The sequence below is a fragment of the Patella vulgata genome, chromosome 7 (genome assembly GCF_932274485.2).
Source record: "Patella vulgata chromosome 7, xgPatVulg1.2, whole genome shotgun sequence".
Lineage (NCBI taxonomy): Eukaryota > Metazoa > Mollusca > Gastropoda > Patellidae > Patella > Patella vulgata.
The window spans coordinates 8,032,486-8,049,946 of NC_065885.2; the positions used below are offsets into that span (position 1 = coordinate 8,032,486).

General features: G+C 35.4%; 1 protein-coding gene across 6 annotated transcripts in view; it reads right to left on the reverse strand.

Annotated features, from left to right (window-relative positions):
• Positions 1-17,461, reverse strand: part of LOC126828849 (protein polybromo-1) — a 64,193-nt gene that overhangs the window by 16,206 nt on the left and 30,526 nt on the right. For all 6 annotated transcript variants that reach the window (XM_050558864.2, XM_050558865.2, XM_050558868.2 and 3 more), the window contains 14 exons: positions 16,789-16,862; positions 14,518-14,560; positions 13,771-13,857; positions 9,586-9,810; positions 8,994-9,082; positions 7,015-7,153; positions 5,745-5,846; positions 5,484-5,558; positions 4,821-4,976; positions 3,810-3,894; positions 3,068-3,143; positions 2,358-2,530; positions 1,654-1,751; positions 1,083-1,154 (listed from right to left, as the gene is read on the reverse strand). In XM_050558864.2, the coding sequence (XP_050414821.1) occupies positions 1,083-1,154; positions 1,654-1,751; positions 2,358-2,530; positions 3,068-3,143; positions 3,810-3,894; positions 4,821-4,976; positions 5,484-5,558; positions 5,745-5,846; positions 7,015-7,153; positions 8,994-9,082; positions 9,586-9,810; positions 13,771-13,857; positions 14,518-14,560; positions 16,789-16,862 (1,494 nt within the window). The remainder of the gene's footprint in view (positions 1-1,082; positions 1,155-1,653; positions 1,752-2,357; positions 2,531-3,067; positions 3,144-3,809; positions 3,895-4,820; positions 4,977-5,483; positions 5,559-5,744; positions 5,847-7,014; positions 7,154-8,993; positions 9,083-9,585; positions 9,811-13,770; positions 13,858-14,517; positions 14,561-16,788; positions 16,863-17,461) is intronic.

Here is a 17,461-nt window from a genome sequence, read left to right on the forward strand (position 1 = left end):
TGTCGGGCAGTTAGTCCGGACCGCAGTTGCCAACTTTTTATGATTTACTATTTATGCGTTTCAACTATGGGCACAACTTGATATGATATAACTGTCTTATTACATCCTAAACTTTGTATAAATATTCTAACTTGGTGACATTTTTGGTACAATTAAAATATTTTATTGTTTTTATTATTTTGTTTATTTCATGTATTGATAAATAAATAGAATGAGTATCTTTATTTTTTGTGTAAATTCAGTGTATTCTGTATTCAGTATATTGAACAAAATATTTATCTGGCCCGCGCTCGGCATTCTTTCAGTTATATCTGGCCTACTATGAAAAAAGTTTGATGATCCCTGGGATATATAAGACATCATTATATACTGTCTTTCTATTGCATATATAACAAGCCACCAAGCCCATCATTATTTACTATTTTTCTATTGTGTGTTAGAACTTTTACAAAATAATCTCTCGAGGTCGGTCAATGCATCAAACAAGATTGATAAGGAAATGAAAACAGGTGCTTGGTAACGTAAACTTGAACATGAATAAACATAGTAATTAAATGTGGTATTCTGAACAGAAACATTTGGTGCATTTTATAATAAACTAAAACCTTGAACTGTTTAATTAATACAAACCTTTAATTCTGATAGAGGAACCTTTAATAATGGAGGAATAGACAAACAAGGTGAGATAACCTATCTACATCATTTACAATTGACTTTAAGGTCTCCCCTTCATCAGTTTTGAGTCGTTTGTGAGAGAGAAAGAGAAAGAGTTTAACGACACAAACTAGGTCATTTCAAGCCTAACACATGGATCAATTCTATTTCAAAAATTTGCTTGCATGTAGGGGGTAAACACAACAGTTCTATGGATAACAATTACTGTATTTCTATTAAACTTGCACCAAGGAGAAACTATGGCAGAACTACCAGAAAGATAAAGATTTCATTTCACAAGTGGAAAGAATACATAGCAATATGACAGGTTTATTCTATATTCTAAAAGACATGTTGTATTTCATTTAGATGATATGATATGATAATATCCTCACTTTCCGTGGCATGATATAACAACATTATCTCACCTTCTGTGGCATGATCTGTTTACGGAAGAAATAGATTTCATCATCTGTTACTTTCGGTGATAACGAATATCTCTGAAAAACAAGAGAGAGAGAGAAATGAGGTTTAACGTACACTCGACACAAACTAGGTCATTTCAGGACTAATGCTCTTATACGTAGGGGTCTTTAATTAGCAGTGGAAGAAAACCAGAGGACCTAGAGAAAACCCACGAAGTTGGACAGGCGACCCTACCCCTTGTCACGTACAACCGGGAAATCGAAACCACGCCAGTTGACTCAATGACACAATGTGCACACGCTAACCATTCAGCCATCCAACCCCCCTCATCTGAATAAGAAACTATCTGCACCATTCAACACATCAGTTACTAAGGCCGACTCAACACCATTTGGTGAATCTGATTGCAGTTCTGTCATTCTTCTATTAGCTTGTCATCATTTCAGACATTTAAGATAATGTGTCATTACAGGTTAGCCACTGTCCATGGCAGTGGAAACTCAATTTAATATCTATGTGTTTGTCTTCTTGTTATACATGCAGGTACTAATAGAATTATTGTTATCATAATACCTTTAAACCCTTGCCAAGTTTTTTAATTGATCTTTCACCTTCGAGATATTTTGATTCTGTTATATAGACATCATTCTCGGATACTTCTGTTATACGACCTGAAATAAGAGGGAGAGAAATAGGTTTTAATGTCCAGGTCATTTCGGGACTAACATATGGTTCAATAATATTTCAATAATTCGCTTGTGCACAGGGTTTTTTTTAGCAGTGGGAGGAAACCGGAGGACCCAGAGAAAACAAACATGGTTGGACAGGCGACCCAACACCTTGTCATGTACATCCGGGGAATCGAAACCACACCAGTTGACTCAATGACAGATCTTATGATCCAACGTGCATCCACTAACCACCTTTATATAAAACTATATACAACACACATTTTGACTGAACCATGGTCAAACAGCACATATTTGACTGAATCATGGGCAAACAGCATATTTTTGATTGAACAATGGTCAACAGCACACATTTTGACTGAACCATGGGCAAACAGCAGTACTAGGTCATTTTGGGACTAAAACATTGTTCAATTTTATTTTAATAATTCGCTTGCACATAGGGGTTTTTAGCAGTGAGAGGAAACCAGAGGACCCAGAGAAAACCCACGAGGTCGGACAGGCGACCAAACTCCTTGTCACATACAACTGGGGAATCGAAAACCTGACAGATAAAACTGTAGCATATGAGGAGAGAACAATACTCACTAGAACAATATTCTTTGATATGTAAGACGGAACATTTAGCGATGATACTCTGCATGGGGTTCGTATCGTCAATAGAACTGAGAAATACTTCTCGTTTATAGAACAGACGCGTTGGCGAATGTTGGATCTCTTCTGGCCGAACAAACCACGGACCACTGAAGTAATACATCCCCCTGAAAAATACACAATATAAAATTTAATGGTGGTCAATAAAGAGGGAGAGAGAGAGAGAAATGGATTTCAATGTCCACTCAACACAAATTAGGTCATTTAGTTCGACATTTATGGGGTGTTTTTCTTGTTAAAAACAGGTTCTTAATAGAATTCATATTACTGTAATAGATTATACCGATTCAAAATTAAACATTCTAATAGAATTACTGGACTTAAAGAGAGAGAGAGAATGGGGTTTAACGTCCACTTGACACAGACTAGGTCATTTCGGGACTAACATATGATTTAATTTTAATTCAATAATTCGCTTCCACGTAGGGGTCCTTAGCAGTGGTAGGAAACCGGAGGACCCGGAGAAAACCCACAAGTTTGAACAGGCAACCCTACTCCTTGTCACGTACAACCGGGGATTCGAAACCATGCCAGTTGACTCAATGACCGGCCTTATGATACAGCATGTGCACATGCTAAACAATCGGCCATCCAACCTCACTACTAGATTTAAATGAACACAAGTGAATAATAAAATAACTTACTCTGGACTACTAAATAATTTATCAATTCTTGCTATCATAGGTTTATCTTTACCACCATTAATATAAACAGAATCACCTGGAATATATAGATATATAAAAAATCATAGGTAATAATCAGGTAGAATCACTTGGAATATATATATATATATAACAATCATAGGTAATAATCAGGTAGAATCACCTGAAATATATATAATACAATAACCATAGGTTTTAGTCCAGTTGGGAGGAGCAGGAGGGGGTGGGGGAGGGGAGACTTTCACTCAAAACAAAATAGACAGGAAACTGGAAAAGCGGGTGGGGAAACTGACAAAAGGATTGTCTCAAACAATCACAGGAGAGAGAGAAAGATATGGGTTTTAATGTCCACTCGACACAAACCAGGTCATTTTGGAAAAAACTGATGGTTCAATTTTAATTCAATAATTTGTTTGTTCGTGGGGGTATTTAGCAGTGGGAGGAAATTGGACAACCCGAGAAAACCTACAAAGTTGGACAGGCAACCTTACACCTTGTCACATACAAAAACAATCAGAGAATCAAAACCCACGGATGAATTGTTGACAGAACATCACTTCTATTTAGGACATAAACACTTCCAGTTTTGAATTTGATGCAGTAGACATGGTCTGGGTTGATTAGGAACCCAGTACAACATTTGATTATCATAGACAACTAACCTATTTTATAACAAGCTCTGTTATATATTGTTCTATAACTCACAGTGTATTATATAACTAACCTAATTTATAACAAGCTCCACTGTCTGTTATGTATTGTTCATAATATGTATTACCATCCTCCACAACAACTTCAGCAAACACAATCTAAAAAACATAACCATTTCTATTAAAGATTGTCACAGGGCAAAACTACACTTTTAGTACCCTCATGGCTCACACAAAAAAAAGCTATTAAGGGGCATTATTGGAGATTAGATAAAGAGCTGGCAGTTCTCACTATCATAGTTAAAAACTAGATAATGTAAAGGGAATATGCTGAAAATTTCAGTCAAATTGATCCACTCTGTACAGAGATATAAGCTATTGAATTTTAGGCCTAGCCTCGATCATCATTACTAAAGTCGGTACAATAAAAAACATAAGTCTCGATTATCCATTTTTGGATTAAATCATCAATGAGCGTTGGGCAGTGGAACGGATTCAAATCCAATAAATATCACAGGCTAGCCATGACATCAAGAGTTTATTATGGTCTGGATAAGTTAAACATACATTATGCAAGAGCTAAATCTGCCTATTGCAGGTGTTTCTTTAGGCCTGAAATGTTATCTTAATTATTAATTAGACATTAATTAACTTATCCAGACCATAATCAACTCTCGATGGCATCGCTAGTATGAAATGTTTATTGGATAAGGTTCTGATTTACTATTCGACTTCCATTCATGATTTAATCATGAAATGGATAATCAAGACTATGTTTTTTATCGTACCGACTTTAGTAATGATGATCAGTAAAATCTTGGTTCATAGTGGATCAATTTGACTGAAATGTTCAGCAAGTTCCCTTTACATTATCTAGTTTTTAACTATTATAGTGAGAACTGCCATTATGTATTTTAATTAATGTTTCATTAAAACACTGATAAATGTGAAGGAAAGTGGAGAAAACTATAAAACCTATCAGGTATTAGAGGCTAGAACTCCTTCACACATGCGGCTGGGGGAAACAGCCCCATCTTGCCTCTGATGTTAGTTTTTCTATGGAAGAAATGAACAGTACATCTTACCTCTCTCTTTTTATCCAATACGCTAGTTTCTCCGTCATCGAAATCTTTACCCTCGCTACCTGCTTTATCAGCAAAAACTGATTCCACACGAACTGGTGTCAATGGTTCATCACGGGGAACTATCTTCATATGTTCATTCTTGGGTACAGACCAATTCTACAATACATAATATATTTCATTTTTATTAATATCATTATTATTAATATTTATAACGCAATAATCCACAAAACATGTTGAGATGCAAATGAAATTGAAATGAAATAGGGTTTAATGTGTGCTATGAGAGAAATTTTGCCCGGACAGCGGCACTACGGCCTAGTCTTATATCGAATATAGACAGCTGTCTAGTTATTCGGATGGGACAAAAAATTGAGGTCCAGTGTATACAATGGCGTAAAAGATCCCTTGGCAGTTAGAATTCGATATAAGAGTAGGCCATAGTGCTGCTGCCTGGGAAGAAATTGCCTCATAGCACACTGAATGGCTTATGCTCGTCTTCATAAGCCCAGTCAGAGAAGAACAGTAAGAGGTTAAACCCCATTTCATTTCATATTTTCACTATCTTATCTCCAAGATGAAACCAATCATTATTTATCCTAACAACTTGTATTATTACACAATAATATCTGTTTAATATTTAATATCTGTTTATTGGGGACTGACCTTTATTTTTTTAAAAGCCCGATGTCTGTTACTGTATCGAGATTCACAAACATAAACATCTTTATCTGTCATAACCTGAAATAAAATAAAACATAGGGAATTATTTTTTCTTGTATTTTAAAATATCAAATTTTTAAGAGAGAGAAGCAGAAACAGGGTTCAACATCCACTTGACATAAACCAGGTCATTTCGGGACTAACACGTGGTTCAATTTTATTTCAATAATTCGCTATGGACAGATAGAAATAATGAAAACTTACCATGGGTTTAAACTTGAAATAATCTTTAACAAACATAACGTGACATTTACCCCAGATCTGGCTCATGGCTATCGTTGTAACGATGTCACTCTTAAATACTTCCTATAAAATAAAATAATATCATAGTCAAAATAATACTTATAAATACTTCCTAAAAAAAAAAACCCAAGAAATAGTTGATTTGAGTGTCTAATCAAATTAACTATAATAGTATACCAAACTGAAAGGGATGACGTCAATGTGAATTAAGTGGAGGCACTGTTTGACTTTATGCATTTTAAAATTAATCATTTCTAATAGTGATATTAACATTTAATTTAATGTTAAGCAACAGTTTTGTGGGAATTTACTTTCTCAGCTAACACAGGGAGCGAACCAGTGACTTACAGGCTCCATTGTAACGTTGATATCGTTGACAATGCAACAAATAACTGTTATAAATGAAAATATACGACACTAATAGATCGAAGTCATCAGTTTATATACATAATGTGTATTAGTTTGTTAAAATTGTTATTAATCAGGCAGTAGTCATTAAGTAGGTGTTTTGTCACTAAGGTGTTAAAACTGAGTATTGAATGATATACACCACTATTGGTTAGGTTTGTGTATTCAATAGTGATGGGTGTTATAAATAGTCACATTTTTTTACAGCTAGTTACAGACCTGCTAATTAATGACAACTGTATAATTTCTAACCACTTTTATACATACTATACATTTGTTTAGAATATTGACCACTTATATGATTTAATGACAAAAATTGTCATTACTAAAAGGCCTAGCTTCATTAATCAACAGTATCAGCTTACACGTGCTAGCGAGCCAACGTCTTAATTACAGACTAGCGAACCAGTGATTTAGAGGCTAGCGAACCAGTGTCTTACAGGCTAGCAAGCCAGTGACTTACAGGCTACCAAAGCGAGAGAGTGACTTACAGACTAGCAGACCAGGGGGCTGTTTCACGAAATTCTAACTAAGATAAAATCCAAATTTTAGTAATTTGATTGGATAATATTAGATTGATTTTAGTGCTAAGCCAATCAAAATTGAAGTATCTACTAAAATTTGGATTTTATCTTCTGTCAAGATTTTGAGAAACAGGGCCCCGTGACTTACAGGTTATCGAGCCAGTGACTTATAGGCTAGCGAGTTAATGACTTAAAAACCTAGTGAGCCAGTGTCATACTCACTGAGTCACTGCAGCTTCCCTGACACATGAGAGTAGAGTTGATGAATATGAGAGTAAGTATTATTTTAAGGTACAAACCTTTTCTAGGAATTTCCGAGTCTGTAGATGATATGTTTCACCAGGTCTATAAAACCAGTTACCTTGTATCATCTGTATGTTATTACCATCTTTAACAAACTTCTCTATACACAGAATATGTGGTTCTAATCCATGTTCTCTATAACATACAATATAATATATACAATATACACATGCTCTCTATAACATACAATATAATATATACAATATTCAGGCCCTTAATATCACTGTAAAACTGGAATTGTTTAATTAGGGGTTTTTAGCGCTAGAAGTATACATACGCATGGTTTACTTTTAAAATATCGTTTGATAATTGATAAAAATCTTTTGAGAACTATAAAAATGGTTTAGTTAGTAAAATGGCTTAGTTTAATGGTGACAGTTTAGTTTACCATTTAATTTCTCGTGTTATCATTTATAAATGGATGACCCTTCACTTATCTACCACGTTCATTAGACGAGCAGTTTAATTTTCTGAGATGCATGTATAAATCAACATGAAATGGGCAATTACATGTATGCATGATCTTTTATAAGTATGTATGTACAAAAGTTTTCACGTTATCGTAATCTGTTAGTGAATCATCTAGCTATGACTAGTGTTGGAAAGGCCGGATGGAGGGGGCAAAAAAAAGTCTCGCCCAAGCACATTTTTTTCTTGTCACAGGCTCGGTTTGGTACGGTCTTAGGAGCACTGGTTTTGGATGGTCCAAAAAGGATTATAAAATATTGCAAATCAGTTAATTTAAAAACTATTTACTATCACAGACACGAAATGAACCTCATCTTATAATCCAGAAAAATTGTAACACTTTGGTCCTTGAGACAATTTTGGTTCATTGCAAAACTGTTACTTTACTCTGTCTATAGAGTTAAATCACACATACTTAATGAACGTGATACATAAGGCTGACCTTAAAAATATCTTTGTTTCACCAAACCCGACCCACAATCGAGGAGAAGGGTCGGTAGGTCGGTTTTTTTTTCAGATTTTTTTTTAAAGTCAGAGAAATCAATACAGAAAACTTATTAGCTGTATACTACAGATTCATTAATTTTGTTTAATGAATTTGGGGTCTGACGTAAAAAGTACGGGTGGAAACATTCGTCTTCTTTATTGGCAAACAAATCAATGACATCGGGATTTTTCGTGATGCCCGACTCGCACACGATTAGCCACGAACTTGAAGTGTGAAACTCCTTCAACACGTTTTTAACGATAGTGCGCGTTGTGCTTTCATTTTTCTCGAAAACGGATATTGAAAATATCGTCGTCATGTTTAAAACTACGCACCACAGACATAGAGGCAGAATTATTTCGTGGGAATGGACGTGTATTCGTCTGCAACCATTTTGTTGAGAAGCGACACCTATGACGCTTTCGTCTTGATCAACCAGTTTCAATAATGAATCAAACCATAGCCATAGTATAGGGAAATAACTCTCATGATATATTTCAGGTTGACACACAAAATAAAATAAAAAGATCGTGGAAAAGTGCAATAAAATAATTTAAGTCGGGGGTGGTTTTAGTTAGTCGGTCGCGTTAGGCGAAACAAAGATATTTTTAAGGTCAGCCTAAAAAACACTGATATTTTGGTTAAATGTTAATCATTGTCAAAATATCCATCAAATTCTGGCTGTTTATTGACCCCATGGTTGGTAGACCAAAATAGGTAATGTCTCCTATCTCTTTGGTGGGAAATAAAGAGTTTTATTCCTTATATAGGATGGAAATTAACGTCAAGGTTATCTTAGACCTGCAGAAATTAGGGGGTATAAATTAGGGTGTACAAGCGAGTTTGATCAGAGCTCACCCAGAAATTCCTAGCAGCCATTAACATTGAGAACGAGGAACCTACAAAGCCATTACAACTTAGAAATAAAGTGGTGAAACTATTTTATGCGGCAGTCTTGTTTAGATCACCAGAAAGTAAACACAACAAGAAGAAGTCCTATAGTACTACAAAATATCATACCTCGGTTCAACGTAGACGAAATCCCCCAGATAATAAACAGTATCTTTAAACTTGACACCTTCTTCATTTACTTCATCTGATGGTTCAAGCTGAAAACAAAATATTTCATATAATCAGTTTTTATCTCGAGAGAATCACTCTGATTAAAACACAGATCCTATTTCGTTTTGTTTTTTATAGTTCAAAATTTCGTTTTACTTGTCTTTACTACACTAGGATCTGGAACAATTGTTATATTACCGGCTTTTTCGTTGAAGTGAGGGAAAAGCCAATGAAACAGTCTGTTACAGCGAGTTCTTGGCATGCCATGCACAGAGAGATATTGGGTTTAACATCCACTCGACACAAACTAGGTCATTTTGGAACTAACATATGGTCCAATTTACTTCAATACTTCGCTTACATGTAGGGGTATGTAGGTATTTAGCAGTGGAAGGAAACTGGAGAACCCAGAGAAAACCCATGAGGTTTGACAAGCGACCCTACTTCTTGTCACGTACAACCGGGGAATCTCCCCCCCTCCCCCACACACACACACTTTAAGTTGGGACTAGACATATTTTCTCCACCAGATTATTAGAAGTGTTTTTACCTTTTGTGTATCATCCTCCTTTTCTTCGCTATCTTGTAATCTCTTCTTCTCTTCATCTTCTTTCTGCTCTAGCGGGATTTTAATCTTTTTCTCCGCTTCCAGTTGTAACTGTAGATGGCGCTCCATAAAGCTTAAAGCTGGTGTCAGTAACATTTCTCCGTTTTTACACAGTTCATCTCGTATCTTGATGAATATCATCTGCATCTCGACAGCATCTTCATATAACTAAAATAAAATATGATCCTGTTTAGATCTTCACATAAGACAGAAGATTTCATCAATCGTGTGTAATCAGTCAACCTCCATGACTACAACAGCTATCACTGTCACCCGGGTATCATTTAATCTTGCCCCAAGTCACAAAGTGAGAGAGAGAAAGAGAGAAATGGGGTTTAACGTCCACTCGACACAAACTAAGTCATTTCAGGACTAACATATGGTTTAATTTTATTTCAATAATTCGCTTGCGCGTAGAGGTCTTTAGCAGTGGGAGGTAACCAGAGGACCCGGAGAAAACCCACGAGGTTGGACAGGCGACCCTACTCCTTGTCACATACAACCGGGGATTCGAAGCCACGCCAGTTGACTCAATGACAGGCCTTATGATACAGCGCGCACGTGCTAACCATTCGGCCATCCAACCCCCCAGTTCACAAAGCGTTCTCAGATTTAATTAAGAATTGACTTAAAATTAATGGCCTTATTTTAACTAAACTATAGCCCTTTATAAAACATTTGTTGTTTTAATGTATCAAATACATCAATAAGAAACTAGGTGCAATGTTTTGTGTTTCTGGATCAAAGATATTTCTCATAAACACTGGTTGAAAGTTGAGTAAATTCTTAACTTAAGTCTGAAAATGTTTTGTGAACTCAGGGTCTTGTGTATTGAGCATTAATTTCTTTCACATTCATTCAACATCAAATCTTTGTTTAAAAATTTGTAAAAGTTGTTTAAAATCACCCCAAATCATCCAATTTGTACTTGTGTCCAGTTTAAAGCTGACCATTTAATTTTGATAATGAGTGTCCAATTGTCAAATAGTGGGGCTCAAAACCATGCCACTTGACTCAATGATAGACATTATGACTGCACGCACACACAATAAACAACTACAATACCCCCCCCCCCCCCTTGATTAAACAGACAAAAGTCAGAAATATCAGCCAGATAATTACTTATTTATAGCGATTATTTCTTTTTGGCCTACCCGCCTCTCCAATTTTTTGCATGACAATTGTTTAGGTCTAGATTCGTAGAAGAGAGTTTTAATTTAATGTATATTTTCTGTCAGGTTTTGGTGAATATTCAGGATTATGCCCTGGAAGTAAAGAGATATGTATCGCTCAAATGATGTCACTGCCTGTAGATTCCTTTCGACCAGGCCTAACACAGAATTTGAAACCTTGAAGTCAATGGGAAGGAATTAGTAGTCTGACTCCATAGTTATCTCCATTGCCTTATCTCAAATTAAAAATATAAATATGTGATTCTGATATCACCACCGCTCACTGAGTGGAAATATATGTATACATATTTCTTAACAAGAACGGGATCAAATAAACTTAATAAAAACCAAAAAACTCAACGTATTTCTTTAAACTAAACAAATTAAACAAACAACATTAAAACATGAAAAATACGAAGAAATAAAATCTACACTGTAACCCGAGTACCATTTAATCTTGTGTATTTAGCACTAATTTCTTTCACATTTGTTTGATATCAAATCTTTGTTTAAAAATTCGTAAAAATCTTTTAAAATCACCCCAAACCATCTAATTTGTACTCGTGTCCAGTTTAAAGCTGACTGATTTATTTTGATAATGAGTGTCCAATTTAAAAGTATTTAATTTCCTGATCAATGTTCAAAAATTAACCATTTTCATACATCAATAATTAATTGGGTTGTTTATATTTTAACAGTGATCGAGAAATTAAACGCTTGTAAATTGGACACTAATTATCAATATTGGAAGGTCAGCTTTAAACTGGAAACAAGTACAAATTAGATGATTTTTGGAGATTTTAAACAATTTTTACGAATTTTTAAACAAAGATTTGATATTAAACAAATGTGAAAGAAATTAGTGCTAGATACACAAGATTAAATGGTACTTGGGTTACAGTGATCTCAACATCTGCTTGATGATAAAAATGAACAAGGAAAAAAAGAAACTGTAAAAAAAATAAAATTAACATTAAATGTTTCGTCAATTATGATGAACCTACAACTTACTTGTTTTCTATCAATGATCCCCTGTAAATATAAAATAGACTCTATCTCCCAGTCACTTAAAGTCGTTTATTGTCATTTGAATGACTTCAAATCCAGTGCAGAAGTCAATTTATATAAACTACTGCCAAGCCTGGAAATAAGGCACCTGTCACAGACAATGTCAGTCACAGATTGAGGCTTTGTCAGGCACTAAACCTCTGGTGCCTGTCAATTTTGTACGGCACTGATATGTCTTTTTTATTGATATTATTAATACATGTCCAGCATTAAGTCGAAAATGTCAGGTACTATTTCATTAGTGCATCAGGTACCTCTAAAATCATTATTTCCAGGCCTGACTACTGCCTTGTTTCGGCATGCAGTAAATTAAATATTGATTAAAAATAGGGCTGGGTAAAATATCGATATAAATCGATAGTATCGATTGGACGGCCCAGAAAAGCACTATCGATAGTGGTGGGTTACTATCGATTATCGCTCTTCGTCTATTTTTCTTGCGTCTAAAATGTCAATGTTTTCTTTCAATTAATCATAATACACCGCTCACTTTAATTACTATCAAGTATCAATGTAACACATAACAAAATTGTGACTGCTTATTGAACAGCCGTTTTCATAAATTCACTCTCATTGAAACGTTACTTTAGTTTTGAAGAAATTATTGTTGAATATCGCTAAATCGGAGATACCCGGATGTGTAAATAAAGTTAGAGTTATTTCCCTTTGCAAGCTTCAGAATTCGTCTGCCATATTGATATTTTCGCGTGCACGTACGCAATGTTTTGAATCGGAACAAGTTCATTTTGGTCCCTTAACATAATTATTTACGATATTTCTTCATTCGGAACCACGGCTGCATTATTTTAATAATAAACAACATCAATTTACGTATATATACGTGATATAACAAGTTTTATTAATGTTTTCCAAATAAATCTCCTTAGACAGGAGCAAACGATCTTTCGCAACTTCGTATGGTTTTGAACTTACACTGTATCCAGTCTTGATGACGACCATGAAAATAAGTTTGTTTTCGATACTATCGATTATCGACCGACAATTCATTGCCGATTATCGATAGTAAAAATCACTATCGATACCCAGCCCTAATTAAAAATACATTATACAAAAGCTAAATCTGCCTATTGCACAGTAGGTCTTTCTTTAGGCATGAAATGTTATCTAAATTATTAATTAGACATTAATTAACTTATCAAGACCATAATCATTAGCTTGCGATCTTTAGCGGATTGGAATACATTTTTTCAAAAAATAATTAAACGTAAAAATGGATAATCAAGACTTTGTTTTATATCGTACCGACTTTAGTATAATGATGATCGAGGCTAGCCTAAAATTCAAAAGCTAATATCTCGGTTCAGAGTGGAGCAATTTGACTGAAATTTTCAGCATATTCTATTTACGTTATCTATTTTTGTAAACTATTGTAGCGTGAACTGTCAACACTGTATCTAATCTCCCATAATGCCTGTTTAAATGTATATTGAATCTCTAAATTTTAAATCTCTAAAAGGACTATCGATCCAATTCTGTCCAGTGTTTACAAAGCTATGATAAATTGAAAATTTCAAAAAATTCAGCAAAAATATTTAGGTGGTTGTTTTGTTTAATCTGATTGAATCCAAGAATATCTACCATTGATATTGTAATTTTGTTTTCTTAATTAAAAGTTTTAAAATAATTAATCTGAGTATATTCTAGAGTGGCTCAAGCCGCGAAAAATAGGATAATGTCTGATAAATGCTAGGTTGGGATCCGTGATCTTAAACGCCATTATCGTTAATCATAGGATTGATCATATCAACCCTTTTTTTTTTATGTTGAAGTCATTGTGAAATTATTCTTATAGGCAAGAAAAGCTTTGATGACATTTGAAACAGGTAGTTCCGAATGATTGAAATTTTGTAGAGAAGAAATATCCCACCTGTGAATCTGTACGGCTCAGTTTTCTTGCTCGATCAAAAACTTTAAACATATCTTCTTGAAATCTATCAACCCTTTTATACCGACCCTAAAATAAAACAAATTATCATTAACAACTCTTATCAAAATATATAAAACAAATATCATTAACAACTCTTATCATTAACAAATATCATTAACAAATATCATTTAAATTTTTTTTAATAATTCTTAGTTATGCTTTTCTGGTTACATGTGTAATGCTAGAAGGAGAATTTAGCCCAGACAACAGTGTTTACATGTGTAATGTTAGAAGAATTTCGCCCAGACAGCAGTGTATGTGCCTACTCATCATCCAATTGTTAAAATGAAATGGTGTTTAACGTCCTACTTTTCTGCACCAACCAGGCTAATAAAGACGGAAATTGTAAAAACGCTAAACTCTGTTGTGTAAGCACGCTTTGAAGAAATGAAATGAAATGGAGTTTAATGTCCTACTGTTCTGCTCCTAACCTGGGCTAATGAAGACGGGCATACGCCATACAGTGTGCTATGAGGGAAATTTTGCCCGGACAGCGGCACTACGGCCTACTCTTATATCGAATTCCAACTGCCAAGGGATCTTTTATGTGCACGCCAATGTGTACACGGGACCTCGGTTTTTCGTCACATCCGAACGACTAGACAGCTTTCCTTGTCAGCCCCTCCGTCCAGTACTTTAAGTGAAGGATGTGTGCTTTATAAATGTTGTATAACAAAAATAACTCACCCTGTCTAAATTCCCTTTGATTTGGTGAAACGTTAATGGTCTCCTACAAAAACAAAATTCATAGACATTGTTTGTAAATATATAAATGAAATGAAATGGGGTTTAACATCCTACTGTTTTGCTCCGAACTGGGCTAATGAAGACGGGCATACGCCATACAGTGTGCTATGAGGGTAATTTTGCCCGGACAGCGGCACTACGGCCTACTCTTATATCGAATTCCAACTGTCAAGGGATCTTTTACGTGCACGCCAATGTGTACACGGGACCTCAGTTTTTCGTCTCATCCGAATGACTAGAAAGCTGTCCTTGTCAGGCCCTCCGTCCTGCATCACTGACAAGGGGGAACCACGCTGTAAATATATAATATATATATATAAAGGGCTTTCATTATCAAATTGCAAAAGACAAGGATATTCTATAGAACAATTAAAACAAGCCAACAGTGAGGCTGATGTCCCCCGCCGAAATAGGAAAATAATTAGAGGACACATATAAATTTATCACAAATTATCTTTTACAAAGTATTGAACAATCAAACAGTATATCTTTACTTATAGTCTAACAATCAAATTGCGTATCGCTCTGCTTACCCTGAGCAGAAAATGCTCATTATCAAACTTAGTCAAGGTATTACTGTAATGAAACTATACACCAAGTTTCATCAATCTCACTTAATTAGAACCAAAGTTATCGTGTCCCAAAGCATCAACCAATCAAATTCCTTATCTCTGCTTACCCTAAGCGGAAAATGCTCATCTTCGAACTCCATCAAGGCATTGACCTCATCAACACATACACCAAGTTTGAACATTCTAGCTCAATTAGGAAGAGAGTTATCGTGCCCCAAAGTATCAACCAATCAAATTGCTGCTTACCCTGAGCAGAAAATGCTCATTATCAAACTTAGTCAAGGTATTACTGTAATGAAACTATACACCAAGTTTCATCAATCTCACTTAATTAGAACTAAAGTTATCGTGTCCCAAAGCATCAACCAATCAAATTGCTTATCTCTGCTTACCCTAAGCGGAAAATGCTCATCTTCGAACTCCATCAAGGCATTGACCTAATCAACACATACACCAAGTTTGAACATTCTAGCTCAATTAGGAAGAGAGTTATCGTGCCCCAAAGTATCAACCAATCAAATTGCTTATCTCTGCTTACCCTAAGCGGAAAATGCTCATCTTCGAACTCCATCAAGGCATTGACCTAATAAACACATACACCAAGTTTGAACATTCTAGCTCAATTAAAAGTTATCGTGTCCCAAAGCATCAACCAATCAAATTGCTTATCTCTGCTTACCCTAAGCGGAAAATGCTCATCTTCGAACTCCATCAAGGCATTGACCTAATCAACACATACACCAAGTTTGAACATTCTAGCCCAATTAGAAAGAGAGTTATCGTGTCCCAAAGCATCAACCAATCAAATTGCTTATCTCTGCTTACCCTAAGCGGAAAATGCTCATCTTCGAACTCCATCAAGGCATTGACCTAATAAACACATACACCAAGTTTGAACATTCTAGCTCAATTAGGAAGAGAGTTATTGTGTCCCAAAAAGTGTGACGGACAGACAGACGGACAGACGGACGGACGGACGGACGGACAGACGGACAGACAGACGGACAGACAGACGGACGAACCCATTTTAATAGTCCCCTGCTTTCTTCGAAAGGCGGGGGACAATAAATTAAATGTATATTACATGTATAAGTTTCATTAAACATACATTAGGTAAGATTAGTTTAAGAGCTGGCAGTTCTCACTATAATAGTTAAAAACTAGATACTCTAAAGGGAATTTGCTGAAAATTTCAGTCAAATTGATCCACTCTGTACCGAGATATAAGCTTTTGAATTTTAGGCCTAGCCTTGATCATCATTACTAAAGTCGGTAGAATGAAAAACATAGTCTCGATTATCCATTTCTTGATTAAATCATGAATGGAAGTCGAACAGCAAATCAGAACCTAATCCAACAAAAATCGCAGGCTAGCGATGCCATCTAGAGTTGATTATGGTCTGCATAAGTTAATTAATGTCTAATTAATAATTTAGAAAACATTTCAGGCCTAAAAAAAGACCTACAATAGGCAGATTTAGCTCTTGCATAATGTATGTTTAAAAGAATTGTTTCATTCTGAACTATTCACTGATATTGATATTCTCAATAATGCATGTTTAATTAAGTTGATTTCGTTAAATGTTGCGATATTTTCTGTTTTTAGAAAAAGATACAGTTTATTTTCAAATCCACTTACTCTTCCGATTTATCTTCATCTACACGATCTAGTAATTCTGCAAAACTATCGCTATAGCAACGACCTTCTTCATCCTAAATAAATAACAAATAAATATAGTGAATTAGTAAAGGTATATAGCAAATAAAATGAAATTGGAGAGAGAGAGAGAGAGAGAGAGAGAGAGAGATATGGGGTTTAACGTCCACTCAACACAAACTAGGTCATTTTGGGACTAACACATGGTTCAATTTTATTTCAATAATTCGGTTGTGCTTAGGGGTCTTTTAGCAGTGGGAGGAAACCGGAGTACCCTACTCCTTTTCAGGTACAACCAGGGATTCGAAACCACGCCAGTTGACGCAATGACAGACCTTATGATACAGCACACCCATGCTAACCATTCGGCCATTCAACCCCACAAATAAATTGGATTTAAAATCTTACTCTCTTACTTTTCGGGACAAACCACGAAATGGGGTTTAACGTCCACTCGACACAAAGTAGGTCATTTCGGGACTATCATATGGTTTAATTTTATTTCAATAATTCGCGCGCGTGTAGGGGTCTTTAGCAGTGTGAGGAAACCGGAGGACACGGAGAAAACCCACAAGGTTAGACAGGCGATCCTACTCCTTGTCACGTGCAACCGGGGATTCGAAACCACGCCAGTTGACTCAATGATACAGGCTTT